This window comes from Corapipo altera, unplaced genomic scaffold (genome assembly GCF_003945725.1).
Source record: "Corapipo altera isolate COAL_440 unplaced genomic scaffold, ASM394572v1 0, whole genome shotgun sequence".
In the NCBI taxonomy this organism is placed as follows: Eukaryota; Metazoa; Chordata; class Aves; order Passeriformes; family Pipridae; genus Corapipo; species Corapipo altera.
The window spans coordinates 57,632,403-57,646,990 of NW_020884872.1; the positions used below are offsets into that span (position 1 = coordinate 57,632,403).

At 41.6% G+C, this 14,588-nt stretch overlaps 1 protein-coding gene and 1 long non-coding RNA gene across 2 annotated transcripts; both read right to left on the reverse strand.

Moving 5' to 3' along the window:
• Window positions 1–295: 295 nt before the first annotated feature.
• Window positions 296–1,267, reverse strand: SPERT (spermatid associated). Its single transcript, XM_027650280.1, has one exon. The coding sequence runs from the start codon at window positions 1,265–1,267 to the stop codon at window positions 296–298; it is 972 nt and encodes a 323-aa protein (XP_027506081.1).
• Window positions 1,268–10,842: 9,575 nt separating this feature from the next.
• Window positions 10,843–13,112, reverse strand: LOC113942982. The gene is made up of 3 exons (XR_003526139.1): window positions 13,036–13,112; window positions 11,604–11,682; window positions 10,843–10,910 (listed from the first exon to the last, which is right to left on the reverse strand). It is a non-coding gene; the product is annotated as an uncharacterized LOC113942982 (long non-coding RNA).
• Between the last annotated feature and the right edge of the window lie 1,476 nt (window positions 13,113–14,588).

Sequence of the window (14,588 nt, forward strand, 5' to 3'; positions counted from 1 at the left end):
CATAGCTGGTATCCTCAAGCATGAATTCTATTTTGAAGATCTAGGCCTTATTATCAGAAACTTTGAAAAAAAAAAAGCTGAAAAACATGATTCTTGACTCTAGGCAAATTCATGGCAGTCACCCACACTGTATAACCAGAAGGTGAAATATATCTAAGTAGTACAAGGAAGTTTCAGAATAACACAATTTCCCCAGATGTTTTCAAGCTCTACTGGAATTTTATTAGGTTTCACAAAAAAAAAAAAAGGAGAAAAGCTTTCCAGGAATTGAACTAACAGGTCCTAGAACAAAGCTTCATGTGTCCCCAAGCTGATGCTTAGTTGACAGCTTCTGTCCTGCTTCTTCATACACTGGGGAAGTGATGGCAATGATCTCCTTTTCCAGCATTTCCATTTGAGCCATAATGTCTGACACAGTGTTTTTCACAGCATTCAGCTGCATCTTCAATTTATTGTAATCTTCTTGGAAGGATCCATCCATGTCATAGAGACTGTGACAACTCTGTTTCTCCCCAGGGAGATGGTTCATTTTCAGGAAGTTGTGGTGGAGCTCACATAGGTCTGGGACAACCCAGAGGATTTCATGCTTACCTGGTGTAGTTGTGGCAGATTTGGTCTTATTCTGGGTTGGAGTAGTGCTCTTCTTTTTACCTTCATGCTTCTGCTGGGGGACTGGACCAGTGTTACCTTTTTCCACAGCTGTGATAGTGTCAGTGTTCTTCTGAAGATCTGAGGGGGCATCTTTGCTCTCTTTATGGACTGTGATTGCTTTTTGGTCTTTCCAGGTAACAGGAACTGCTTTATTCTCCTGCTGGAAATCCTCAAAGACTTTATTCTTTTTCTGGACTGCTTGGAGAGCTTTTTTGCCTGGGCTGAACTGAAAGTCTTGGAAGAATGGAAATGACTTGTTTTCGTTCTGGAGGCTTTGCTGAATAGCATCAGCGTAAATAACCCGGACAGCTTTTTTCTGTGACTGGAGGCATTGTAGAGCTTTGTTTTCTTCCCAGAGCATCCTGGTTTTGATGCAAAGGACTTGGTTTTCCTGCCAGAGTGCTCTGTTCTCCTCCCAGGTGCTCCACTCATTCTGTGTCTTCTTGCTAAAGGGTTTCCGGTGAGAAGGAAAGGGTGGTTGGCAGTAGATCTCATTCACCCATTTACCATCAATGAAGACAAACATCTGATCGCTTGGTTTCATCCGAGGGGTGATATAGTTAGTCTCAGGCTCTGTACACTGCATACTCTGGTTCCTCAAATCAAATGCAGACATCGCCTTTCTTTAGTAAATTGAGGAGGGCTGTGTGAAAAGGCTTTTTCCAGGACTTCTGCAAGAGGCCACTGTCCACTGTCAAGGAGTAGGTGACACACTGGGACTGGAGAAGCTTGATTAGGACTGAAAGAACAGGGAACACAAATGCATAGACTTACTGCCAAAATTCCAGATCAGAATCAGACTACATTAATAATAGGAACGAGCAAATAAATCAGTTCTCACAGTTGACCATGTTGCCCCTTTGATGCTGGAAGGTAAGGAATACACCAGATACTTAATTTATAGAAGCTGAGAAAATTGGCATTGGTAGATAAAGCACCCCTATGGCAGCACTACAAGCTGTTGATAAAACCTTGGACATTTCCTTTGTCTCTCTACCGCATTTTTACGGACCTATAAGAGAGTAAAATGCAAGAATATCTTTTGCCTCAGAATAACCTGTTCCCAAATGACTGACAGACAAACAAATTAAAAATTGTTATGAGGCTGAAACAACTTTACAAAATAAAACATTTTTAAAGGATCATAGAGCAAACTGGCCTTGAGAGAAGGATTTTCTTGTTGATGTTGAGTAGCCTGTGTTAACTGGACACCACAAAAATGCATTGGCAGTTTTGATCTTAAAATCCACAGAACTGCAAACAGGAAGAGCATGAAGTGATACACTATGCACAGACAATTTAAAACTCCAAACCACAGCCCTGGGACATCAAGACCAAGACAGCTCTGTTGCTCTTTGCATGTTTTTTGACAAGCTCCCATCACCAGGGTCCAAACACTGTCACAACCCATAGATAATTCTCCATCTTTCTTTCTCATTTCTCCTGTCACTCTTTTCTTTATATCCCTTGATAGTTCTGTTATTTTTCTTGCTTTCTAACCCTGCAATAGTGATTGCTTATCTTTTTCCTACAGTCCATCTGCCTCTTTTTCACATCATCAGAAAACTCATCTCTAAAATCCATACTGCAGGGCCTCACCTTCAATGCTTCTCATTTCAGTCACAGAAACCTCAGCTGAACACTATTCCCCCCCTTTCCTCTACCCAAAATGTTGCAGCTTGAATCACCTTCTAGTCAGGAGTAAACCAAGGCAAATGAAGGACTTCAGTCTTTTACATGAAAAAAAAAAGCAACCCACCAAATAATCAAAAATGTTTTGTGCCAAAGAAAAGCTTATTTTCTGCAGTTTTAACCAAAATTAAATTAGTGTGATTTTCATGATGAAATTATTTGAACTGAGGTTGAACTGTTTTTATAACCAAATTGTTGGAATTCTTAGGGTTTCTGCACAATGTTTCTAACAGAGCAAATGTGCTTTTTTCTGGTTAAAAAAATAAGAAAGAAGTTAGTTGTCAAATTTCACTCGGGTCTAGTCTTCTCCCCAGTTGCCCTTCTGTCCCTTGGAAAGCCTTGTTCTGCCTTTTTGCCCATGAGGAGAGTTTTACCTTCATGAATCTTGCCCTCATGTCTCTACTCCAGGCATTAAGCACGGGGTGACCACCACACACAATCTCCTCCTAGCCTCCAGCTCTACCATCCCGTTGTGCTGTGTCCTATTTTTGCCCTCTCCTTTTCAAAATCTGCTTCCCCCCTTTCCCTGTCATTTCCACAAAACAGCACTGCATCTCCAGGCTCCTCCAGGTTACTTTCGAGAGCAAATATTGATAGATGCATCCTTCACCCCCTTACTAAGCTTGTACAAATGCTCATAAAATTATTGCTTCATTTGAAATTCAAAAGTCCTTAATATAGGAGAGGGCTATTGCAATATAGGTATGGTTGCAGTAACACTTGATTTTATTGAAATAGGGTTTACATCTGACTTTCAGGGTTGTCTTCCACATCACTGGCTGCTTAATCATACATCATAGTATCATTCCTCTTCTAAAAGTGATTTCCCTAAAATCTCTTTTTTAGCGGTTTTGTTTTCACTTACACCACATACGTTCAGACCCATATATTGCTCCCTCCCTTGCACCCTTTCCACTGTAGCCTTTCTGACCTATCCCATTCCATTGGGGTGCCCATCCCATTGAGCCATTCGCTTAAGAGTTGAACTCGATGATCCTTGTGGGTTCCTTCCAACTCAGAATATTCTGTGATTCTGTTTCCCCCAACAGCTCAAAGACAGGGGCAGAGGGCAAATCAGTCATATGGGGAAAAGACCCCTAAATATCCAGAGGAGATGCAGAAAACATACAGTATCATAAGCCCAGACCCACCTGCCACTGTGTATGATGGGCCAGCAGCTAGAGTTGTTAAAGTCACTTTTGGTTAAAGTGTTTAGACAGCATATTTTCAGGATAAACAGAAATGTATAATATATACGACCTTGAAGGACATTATCTTGGGGACAATTAAACCTGACAGTGGCTCTGTCAGCTCTTTTGCACTACAGGGGACACATCAACCCAAGCTTCAGAGAGAGACTTCAAGTTGCCCCGCCTCCCGTATAATTTTTCCCCCATCTCTGAATAACCCAGGGAAATGCTGGGAGCTGGGGTGGATGGGCAAGGTAGCCAGTTGCAGGAAAGCCGCACAAAGTCAAGACAGGCTGGGCAATTTGATTGCGCTAAATTGCACACCCAGCACATACTCACCTTCTCACTGAAGCCAGGGCTCTTCCCTTCTCCCCATGGTACAGCCAAGCATCCCAGTCTGAGGTCCTGCTGCTGCAGAGTGTCCAAGGGCAGAGAGAGCGCACAGCAAGGGACAGTGGGGACTGACAGTGATGTGAGCACTAGCAGAGACCTTGCCCAGATGCAGCCACCTGCCCCCCCACCAGGGGCTGGGAGCTCCTGCACGCCCTCCTTGCACAACCCACTTCTACACTTCTTCCCTACTGTCATCTCAAGATTGTCTTTGATTTTTCCCAGCATTGCTCTTTTGGGTTATTTCTCATGGAAACGACCTTTCTGCTAGCTCGGCTCCCATGCCCTTTCCTGATCCCAGACTTCCTGATCTGCCTTTGATGCTCATAACTGAGAGGCATTTGGATGGATTCTTTCTCCATCACACCTGCTTAAAACAAATTTTGTTTGTATTTTGAATCTCCAAATTATATTTGTTGCTGGACTGATACTGATACATTCAAAAATCACGTCCTTGTATGAGCTATGAGAATCGAAGTTATTTTCCAAGAACAATGGTGGTTTGAAGTTCTTCTTTGACTATACGTTTAAGAGCAGATTATCACTAAACCCTATTAAGAAGAAAGTAGAATATGCAGGGCATACATGCATTGCAAGTTTAGATATTATTTGTAGCAGCTATTCCCACTTCCATGTCTTTACATTTCTAATGATCTCATTGTCTTTCTTATTTGCTACATTTTTCAGATGCGGAATTTTTTTTTCTAATCAGAGTTCTTGAATAATAAATACAGCAGTTAATTTCTTTTCCAGTGAAAATTACCATGGTGACATCAGCCTCAAGGTGACTGTTATTGCTTTAGGAACTTGGAGGTACAGTTCAGCTTTGGTGTTATATGAAAATTATAAACTGAGGTATAAAATTCTTCTCTGTAATTTCTCCCTTGCTTATATTTAATCTTAGACAACAAAAAAAAAAAATCACAGATTACTATGGCAACTCCCCAGGGAGCATTCTTCTTTATTTGAGCTCCAGGATCTTGTACAGGAAAACAGAAAAACGTCCTCAAAAGTGAAAGGAAAAGATTTCAACATGGGGTGCTTATGCTTGGCCTGCCATCAGAGGGAATTTAAGGGCACTACCCTGTGCAACCAGTTTTCAAGAGAGGTGACTGAAATGGTCAGTCTGAACTTCTGGAGAACTGAGACTGTGGGCACTGAAAGTGACCTCAGATGAACATTTAGAAGTCTTAGAGCTGACTAGAAACTGACTTTAAATAGAGACAAGTGCAGCATAAGACTGATCAGCAGAGAAAACCTGCTTAATCAAAAACCATGGAGAACTAAGTTGGTAGTGTATCTTTGCCTTTTCTTATGCAGTATTTTCCTTAAAGTTGTGTAAAGTTCTTCTGGCAAGTCATTTATTTGCTGAAAATTATGAATTCAAATGCCAATACATTTAAATCAAATTTAGTGAATATCATGAAATATGTTTATGCACACGTAAGAATTGGAAATGCTGCAACAGCTCACTGAAGAATTTTTTGTAGCAGCTACACTGATTTCTGAGCTGGACTCTCAAAAGGACTGAGATGTCATTCACAAGATTATAAAGGCAGAAACAATGCTGAGTGTGTTCCCCTCCCTGCCAAGAGACAAGCAACTTCTGCTCTGTAAGAAGGGTTTGACCTGACTTCCCAGCTGAGTGCTTTGTCCAGAGCTTCAAACTACTCAATTTCCAAAAGATGTTTCACTATACAAAGAATTAAATATTAATTGGAATCAAAGCCATATTTCCCATCCCACCCGCACACCTCATATCAGGCTGTTCAGCTGACTTTGTTGTCCTTCTTCTTGGAAGTTATCTGGTTTTATAAAGCATTCAGTGGGAGAGAGTGTATGACCCCAGACACACTTATATAATTCTCCATGTTCCATGCTGGGGTGCAAGAGGTCATCCAGTGGTGGGTTGAAAGCAAGGGGGAAGAGTGAGGTCTGAACTGCTGCCATGAAGATCTTGCAAGACCCTGTAGACCCCATACTAGCCTCCCTCCTAGTGGAAATGGTGGCATGTACCTGCAGTAAAATTCATCCCTTTCCTTTCTTTGAGTTTGAGTTAGAAGATCTGTCAAAGTGCTTGCACTAATAATAATCTTTTGGGGTTTTTTTTAGTAAGAGTATAATGTTTCTTTGAATTTTGAGCATCTTCTGTCTTTTTCTATTCTCATAAATATGCTATATTCCCAAATATTTATTTGATGAAACCAAAGGCATGTGCTGCCACTTTTTACCATCCCAAACACATTTGTTCTTCTGAAATGGCGGCCTCTGTTCATGTCAATGCAGTCTGGTCTCACCACACACTCATTCACTGTTCTCCAGTGCATTAAGCCTGGATGCAAATCCCACCTAGTCACTAAAAAGCCTCTTGCATACTTGAGTGCTCTTGAATCATCTCCTGACCTCAATAACTAGATAGGGAGTAAAAATTATGTTTTCTTAGTTTTTGAGGCAGTGAAGTGTCTGGAGGGAGACATGGTGATATCTTAGCATAGTATTTTTCCCAGGGAGAGATGAGTGCACTTTGTCAGCAGTGTAAAAATCAGTAATGAAAAACTCCAGATCGGTTTTTTTTCAGACAGATAAATGGTTTGAGGGACACACCTATGTCAACCTCTATTTAGACTAATTGTCCTTCCAGTGACACCATCACAAAGCTGCGTTTGCCTTGGTATAACCCTCACGCATCCAATGCCATGCAAACACCAAACTCTGCACATTCCTGTCAACACTGGGTCAGTTGAGAGCTGAAACAAAAGGTAGAAATATCTACTTTCATACCTTCTCTCTGATTCTAATTTCATTTTAGATATTGGGCAAGTCATCTGTTCCCATACCCCCATTTCCTCAGGTTCTCAGAGAGTTTGGGATACTGACTTTCTGATGCAAGCTGTCAAGAGAAATTCATTTTTACTTTTAAAGTGCCTTGAACATGAAAGTATGACAGTAAAGAAGCCCTACATGCTACTTTTATTTATATCCATGATTGTAATACACACATTCTTTACAAGGTGAAGCAAAACATTTAACTTTTGCTAGTAAGTGACATCTTACAGACATGTCAGGCTTTGTGTTGTTCCGCCTTAGATCTCATTCCCACTTTGCTTTCTTTCTATTTTAGCTATGAATATTTCAAAAATTTCATCAAAACCATGTGCAGTCTCTTGGTCAACTCTAAGCCATCGTCTGTCAACACTATTCCTTTGTGCTGTGTCTCTGTGATATACTGCTTGTGAGCCTTGCCAACAAAACACAGCCGAACAGTTGTATCACTCTCCTAGTTCTGCCTGATCAGATCAAAATTTACAGAGCACTCTGTGCTGCTGGGACAGCCCATTAGTAGTTTATTGTTGATTAAATACTAGAAGAAATTATCATTGGTGCACTTTTTTCAGTTCTGCGGGCAGAGGCACGCTCACCACAACGGATGGAGGGGCAGAGCTAACATTGCACCCAGAGGAGTTCCTTGGTCTTTCTGTACACAGGGAAAATTTGGATTGGTACAGTCACCTCAATGTGCCACACATGATCAGGAGGTATCCCACATGGCCTGCAAGTGACACTCTGAGAGGCAGGCCTGCCACCAGGATGTGCTGAACACACTGTCCCTGACCTCTGATACTCACAAACCCCAAACAGCAATAGGCAGTGGTGTTCAGGCAGCAGACTTGAGCCCTTCATGATTTGTCAGCCAAGTGATGCTTGGGCCCTCATTACTGCACTGATTACTTCTCTGCTGACTGCAGTAGAGCTTAAACACTTTACTGTCCTGTAGGTATTACATGTAGACATCTCAAAGTAGCTGTCTACAGTTTGGAGATGAATTCTTCCTGGCCCTCAGTGTTTTTGGATATGATGTGCCACTTCTTAAAGGCATAGCTGTCTCTCCCTGCAGTGAGTGCTGAGGAGTCTGCAGTTGTTAGCCTCCTCAGTTAAGGTGGTTAAAACAGAGCCTCACACCCCAGTAGAGAGCTCCAGCTCAGCTTGGCTCACACATGCACCCTATAAGGGAAGGTGTTGCCGAGCCAACAACTGCTACATGGCCTGGGACACCTAAATGGGATCAGCTTTGCAGAACAGAAAAGAACTGTCTCTTCTTGACAAGGATTTAAAAAACTATGTGCAAAATTCCTGTCTCTCATGGGCACCAAGCAAGACACTGCTAAAATTGTGGGAACAGGGGGAACATTACATTTCACATGCAGAGGCAGGAGCTGTGAGTCTTGGTGAGTAGAACAGAACACTGAGCTGTGATGTCCTGCAAACATGCAAGATTTGGGAGTTGAGGGCATTTCAGCTCATGCTGGACACAGTAGTTCTTCTACATGACAAGTATCTCTGGGCGAGAGGGAAAGTCAGTGGTTCCATTCCTGATTGACAGGGAGAAAATTGAGAGTTCAAGCTCATTAAATAATCTCTAATAGTGATTTATGGGGTCCTGTACATTTTAATCTAAAAAAAAAAAATTAAAATCATCTAATTAGCTAAGTGTGTAATCCTGTATATTAATTGTCTATTAGCCACTTCTTAATTATAACGGAATGGTTATCAAATAACATGTGATGTCCACGTCGCACCAATTAAGTCATTATCAGACTAGCTCCGACTTTAATAAGGATCTATTTAACTGAAGTCTAACCATTTCATTTTATCTTAAAAGCAGTACGAAAGAGGAAAAAAACACCTTTAAAAAGTAGTATCCTATTAGGACTTAAGAGACACTATACTGTAAAAAATGCTACATGAAGAATCATGAAACCAACATAAAAATTCCATTCAGACACTAATCCAAGGAATTATCAAGGAACCTGAAAACCCAGACCTTGTGTTTAAGTTTCTCCAGAGCTCCTTATTCATCCACGCGGACCTTCTGGCATTTTTGCCTGACGTCCTCTTTGTTGGGATGTATTGCTCCTGAGCTTTGGAGGAGGTGATCCTTGATTAATAACCAACTTTCCTCGTTGGCTTCTCTATCATTTGGAGAAGGAATTTATTATCAGTGCATGCCAGGAACATCCTGGATCGTTAATGTCCTGCTGTGTTGTTCCTCCAACAGATATAACATTGGAGGAAGTTCCTCCTAAGGACCATGGCTTGTGAACATGAGGCCACTCCTACCTGTCTACAGAACAACTCATCCACTCAGTCTTCCTGGTCAGGCAGCCTGGAGTAGACCCCCACTATAATGTCACTTATCCCTGCTCTCCCTTTAATCCTAGCCCATAAGCTCCCAGTTGGTTCCTCATCCATTCCTAGGCAGAGCTCCATGCACTCTAGCTGGTCATTGACATAGAGGCTGACACACTCCCTTCTCATCTCCACATCCTGTCCTCCCTGAAGAGCCTGTATCCCTTCATTCCAACACTCCAGTCACAGAAGCCATCCCATCACATCTCCAGGAAGCCAATAAGATCACAGCCCTGCAGGCATGCATACTTCTATAATTCCTTTTTTTCATTCCCCATGCTTTTGATAGAGACATTTAAGTTGGGTCTCCCATTAAGCTGACTTACTGGCTGGAGTGGCCAGAATCACACTGTGCTGCTCTTCAGGTGCTCTCCTGCTGACCTGGGATCCCTCTCCAGCTTCTGAGCATCTCTGGCTGGCACTGGCATCAAACTGGTAGAAGTGGATAGATTGAGGTTTCCCTCCTCTGGTAACATTAGTTTAAAGCCCCCCTCACCAGCTTGTCAAGCCTATGACCAAAGGCGCTCTTCCCCTTCTCTGACAGACAAACCCCATCAGCTCCCAGTAGACCAGGTTTCTCAAAGTGAGTCCCATGACCTAAGTAGCCAAACCTCTGGCTGTGGCACCAGTGTTGTAACCATTTGTTGATTCTTCAAAATCAACTGGCCCTTTCAAATCCCTTCCCCTTGACCAGGAGGCCCGAGCATCTTAGAGGAGCGCTGTACACCAGAGATACCATTTCTAAAAATTATGAGTGTGTAAGGTCCAACAGTCACTCCTAAGATTTTATACAAACTCTTCTCCTCCTTTCTGATTACTCATGTTTCATTTTCCAAGAAATTCTGAAATAGCTTACTTGCTCTTGTACCCATGTTCTGACAGGCAAACACTGCTCAGTACAACTCTCTCAGTCTTTATGTGCATGCAAAATTTGTTCTCCCATTACGTTATCACTAGGTCTGCAGAAGCAGACTTCTAACAAGGCACAGAACCCACCCAGTAATCTTATTAAAAATCAGATTTGTCATTCAGAATCAGTCTCTGCCTGGTGGGTTTCTCAAATGGTAGCTCTGTCACCTGAGTTTTTCGAAAAGCTCTACACCCAGCTTCAAGGACTATCCTTCCACAGCATTTTTGCCTGCCATGGCATCTGGATTTTTACTGAAGCTGATGGGCTTGTGCAAAGCAAGCATCCTAGGAAAAATAAAAATACCTTGAAGGATCTCTGAAGCTTAATACCGGACAGTGCACTTTTGCCAAACTAGATATTCAAAAAGCACATGAAGAAAAAAAAAAAGAAAATATAGGCTCATAACTAAACTTCAGATGTAGAATGGCACTGAAAGAAGACCATTTCAAGCTCTGTGGAGCCACTGGTTTACCTTTTCTAGCATGTATCATGCTTTGATGGGCCATGGCACACTTTACTTAGAGGAACACAGTTTTAACACCTGCTCATCTCAGGATTTAAATTGCTGCCAGAGTACTCTTTTAATGGTATGCCTAAAGAATAGATGTTTCAGTGATGAAAAAAGAGAATAAACAGTTAGATCCCAGGTACTATTGTTAAGCACACCTAGGAACAGTTAAACAGGCAATTGTAGAAGTGTTATGCAACCCCTAGGAATGATTTTATGCCACAGAAGCAGCCCCTCTTACCCATTTCCCTCATCTTTTAATCTACAATCTGTCATCGGGTGAATAGAGGTTACAAAAGTTTTTCAAAACTGCCTGCAAACATCTGTGCAAATTTGGGGTCATTGTCTGTCCAAATGCTCTGTGGTGGAACTTGAAAAATAACTGGAACCAGAACACACATCCACTTAGAGAAATGAAAAGAGAAAGAAACAGGTTAACCTGTCTTCATATGTGTCTGGAGGATATCATTAACATTAATGTAGTCATAAAGCAGCACCTGCTGGCTCAACGCAGCAAATCTTTGCCTACTACCAATTAACTCTTCAAAAAATAATAGAGAACAGTTTTTGCCCTTCTGCCCCAAGCACAATAACTTGTTTCCTGCTAAGCATTGTTAATTATAATGTCCCTGCTGCTCTGCCTTGCTCAAATGAACAGCCCCATGAGTGGCATAAGCTTCATAGCAAGGTGTATCTCAGCAGAAGCAAGTGTAGAATTATTGAGCTTTAAAAAATATTACACTACCTTTTATTACTATTGTTGTTCCTTACTTGGTGTAGAGCTTTCACTCTTAACCACCCACAAGGAAAAACCCACACATCTGTGAGATACTGGATCCGAATCTCACTGAATTATTGATATGGGTCGGAGGTAAGGCTGCCTTATCACATAAGGCCTGCTGAGAGCACATGGCAGAGTCGAAAGGTCCTGCAGCGGACATGGCTGAGCCCATGCAGAGCACATGGCATCACTGAAGGCCCTACACCCAGGCTGTCAGTCAAGGCAGACCTGCCTGGTAGCCTGCCTACACCACACCACTGCAGCATAACTCACTCTGGCCTGGAAGACACTGACCAGATATCCTGCCTGGGAGGGAAAACTGAACTCTATAAATACATGAGACTCCATATGAGCTCTCTCTCTCTCTTCTCTCCTGCAACATGAACCATGTGAACCATCAGATCTTGTCGATAACCATTTTTCTTTTCTCTCTCTCTCTCTTTTCTTTTGCTGCCCACACCATGTGAATCATCGAATCTTGTCATTAACCATTTTTCCTTTCCTCTCTCTGCTTCTCTCTTTCTTCTCTCTCTAACCTTTTAATCTATTTTCTTCTTTTACTCTTTTCCTTCTCTTATGGGTAACTTAAAACCAATGAGTTGAGTTTTACTAAAGCTGGTATACTGATTGTTTGCAGTGGGTGTAATGGCTCTTTCTGCTGAGTGTTTTAGTGAAACATTTTTTCTTGGTTGTATTTTACTCCTGTAAAATCTTTTACCAAAATATCATATTTTTCTTACTAAATTAAAAGAATTTCTCTTAGAGAAGAGTATGTGACTCTTTCTCCGGATGCTAATTCGAGATTATAATGAACCAAAACGCTTTCAAAAAGTCTTAAATAAAATGTAACTGCTCTGGGCAGTTTCTGGTTTAAAATCTGGCTTAAAAAGTGTAATAACATCTCTATCAAAGAACAGATCTCACCTAGGTGAAGGGACAAACTCCATGAAGATGTTCCCATTGCAGTAATATCAGTGATTCAGTGAGTAAAGTCTGAGAAAAAGGCTTATGTGGGGCAAGTTGTGTATTGAGATGGGGAGAGACACTCTTCAAAAAAATGTGCAACCTTGTTCTGCATTGCTAAATGTGAACTACAGTCAGATTGCTGATGGGAAGAGTGAAGGTGAAAGTGACCCTTCTTCTGTGGTTAAGTGTGACAGGTCTGTGACCATGCAGCTGGACATTAGCTGTGTGCTACTAGCTTTCACATGTCCTTGGTTCTCCTTCAGTGGCCTTTTTAAATCGGTTCTTCTCCAGCCAATGCAACTGCCCCTTGTGCAAGGTTTCTGATGTGGTGTCCAACGAGGTCACATATACATAAGCTTTGGATCTCTGATTTCCAGTGTAAGGGACACTGTCTCTTCTGCAAGGTGTCTCTTACAGCATGTCTTGTTATATGATTGAGCTGCTAGCCATGTCAGGTGTCCCTCCTGGTCTGAGCAGAGTTGGCTGTATAAGAAGCAAAGTTAAGCTGCTTCTGCTTAGGAGAAAGATAGCTCTTTTCTTTCCACCTGTATACAGGGATGAGTTGGCAGAAAAATGTGATGCCTATTAAAATATTTTGCATGGTATTTAACCTGAAAATTGTGGTAGAGACCATAATCCATCTAAACTTTCTGTACAAAATAAACATACAATTTGTGATAGTCATTAACTAACACCGTTTTGCATAGCACAAACACTGAGGTTACACATTGTGCTGATATTACTCTTCCTCTTCTCTTACCAAAATCACTTTCTGCATAGACAGAGTATCACGAATCTGATTTACTGTTCATGCTTGCCAGAGCATTCCAGGTGATCACAGACCAAGTACCATGGTACTCATTGCTGAATGGACAAACACCAAGGACACTGGTTCCTGTACTTACAATAGAAAGACAGAAATGTGTAAATAGTTCCTGTTTAAAGCCAAGTTGTCATTAGTGCCTGATTGTATGTTTATTCACAAGTTTGAACTGCGTGGAAAAGAACAGTTGTTCTGGCTGATGAATCTCTGTCAGCCCTTCTTTTATGAGACAGTCAAGTTTTTCCAGAGCTATGAAATGCTTTGTATTATTTGCTGCTGTGATTTTCAGATCTTCTGTATCTAACAAGGTACCTGGAGAGTGCACTCCTGTTTCTTGCAAAGATTTCTACCTGACACTAATAGGAAGACTGCATCCCGAAACCACCTTTTGGAGGCAGAAAGGGGAAGCCCAGTGACCTGGGAAGCCTCATATGAAATGACTAAACCAAAGCCTGTCATCATCTTACAGACATGTCATCAGCCTATATCTCCCTCACCTTTCACCTCAATGTTGATTAGTTTCTACAAGTCTCATCCCAAGAATTGATGAATGACAGAAAAAAGGTATTTCTGTGGCTTGCGGGCCAACTTTTTGCAGTGCATCTTTATCTGCTTTGCCTGATTGATCGAAGATACCATTATCTGCTGTACTCCACAGTCTCATTGACTAGGTGCAGCCTTGCTAACCCCAAGCCTTCAGAAATCATAAAGCTTGCTAAAACTAAAATTAAAATAAAAAGGGGCATTCTCCCTTGTTCACTTCTGGATTCAGGATCTTTATAGAGGTTAAATTTCCTTCTTACCCCTGGGAGAAGGTACTTTCTTTCTAATGACAGTGGATGTTGTCTTGCAAATAATGGGACATCTGCCTAATTATTTATCTTTGTTTTGTCGTATTTACCTTTGTTCTGTAATTTTCTTCCCAGAAAGAGCTTACTTGTTGTATAAGTAAAAGACTACACCATGAGCATCTACTTCTTGCAACTTCACCTCAGAAGAAAAAAGCAGACAGACTCGACAGTAGCTACCTTCTGCTCCTCTGACTAGTGTGATTGTTAGCAGACCTTGCAGTCCTCTCTGTTCTGTTACCTGACAATATCTCAATTTCCTTCTCTTTACACTGGCTCCATGCCACCAAACACTGAGCCCTTAGAAACTATCTCCAGTCATCTCCATTTACATCCACACATAACCCTCATTTCCTCTTTTGAGAAAGCCCCAGGCAGTACTGTTTAAAGGTAAAAATTCAGATGCAATAAATGTGCTTGAGCAAATGAGATCAGAAATTGCTTACCATGTTGTTGAAACATCATCTTTGATGCACAACCGCCACCAATGCACAGACATACCTGGGTGATGATTAGGGCTGAGCTGCAGATCTCCTGGGAGGTCTGCTAAAGAAACCACTTCTGAGATGTAAGTGAATGTTAATACCAGGTGAAACTATTATCTTTCTCAGGATACCTGTGTTCTTAGAGAGGAAAACAGCA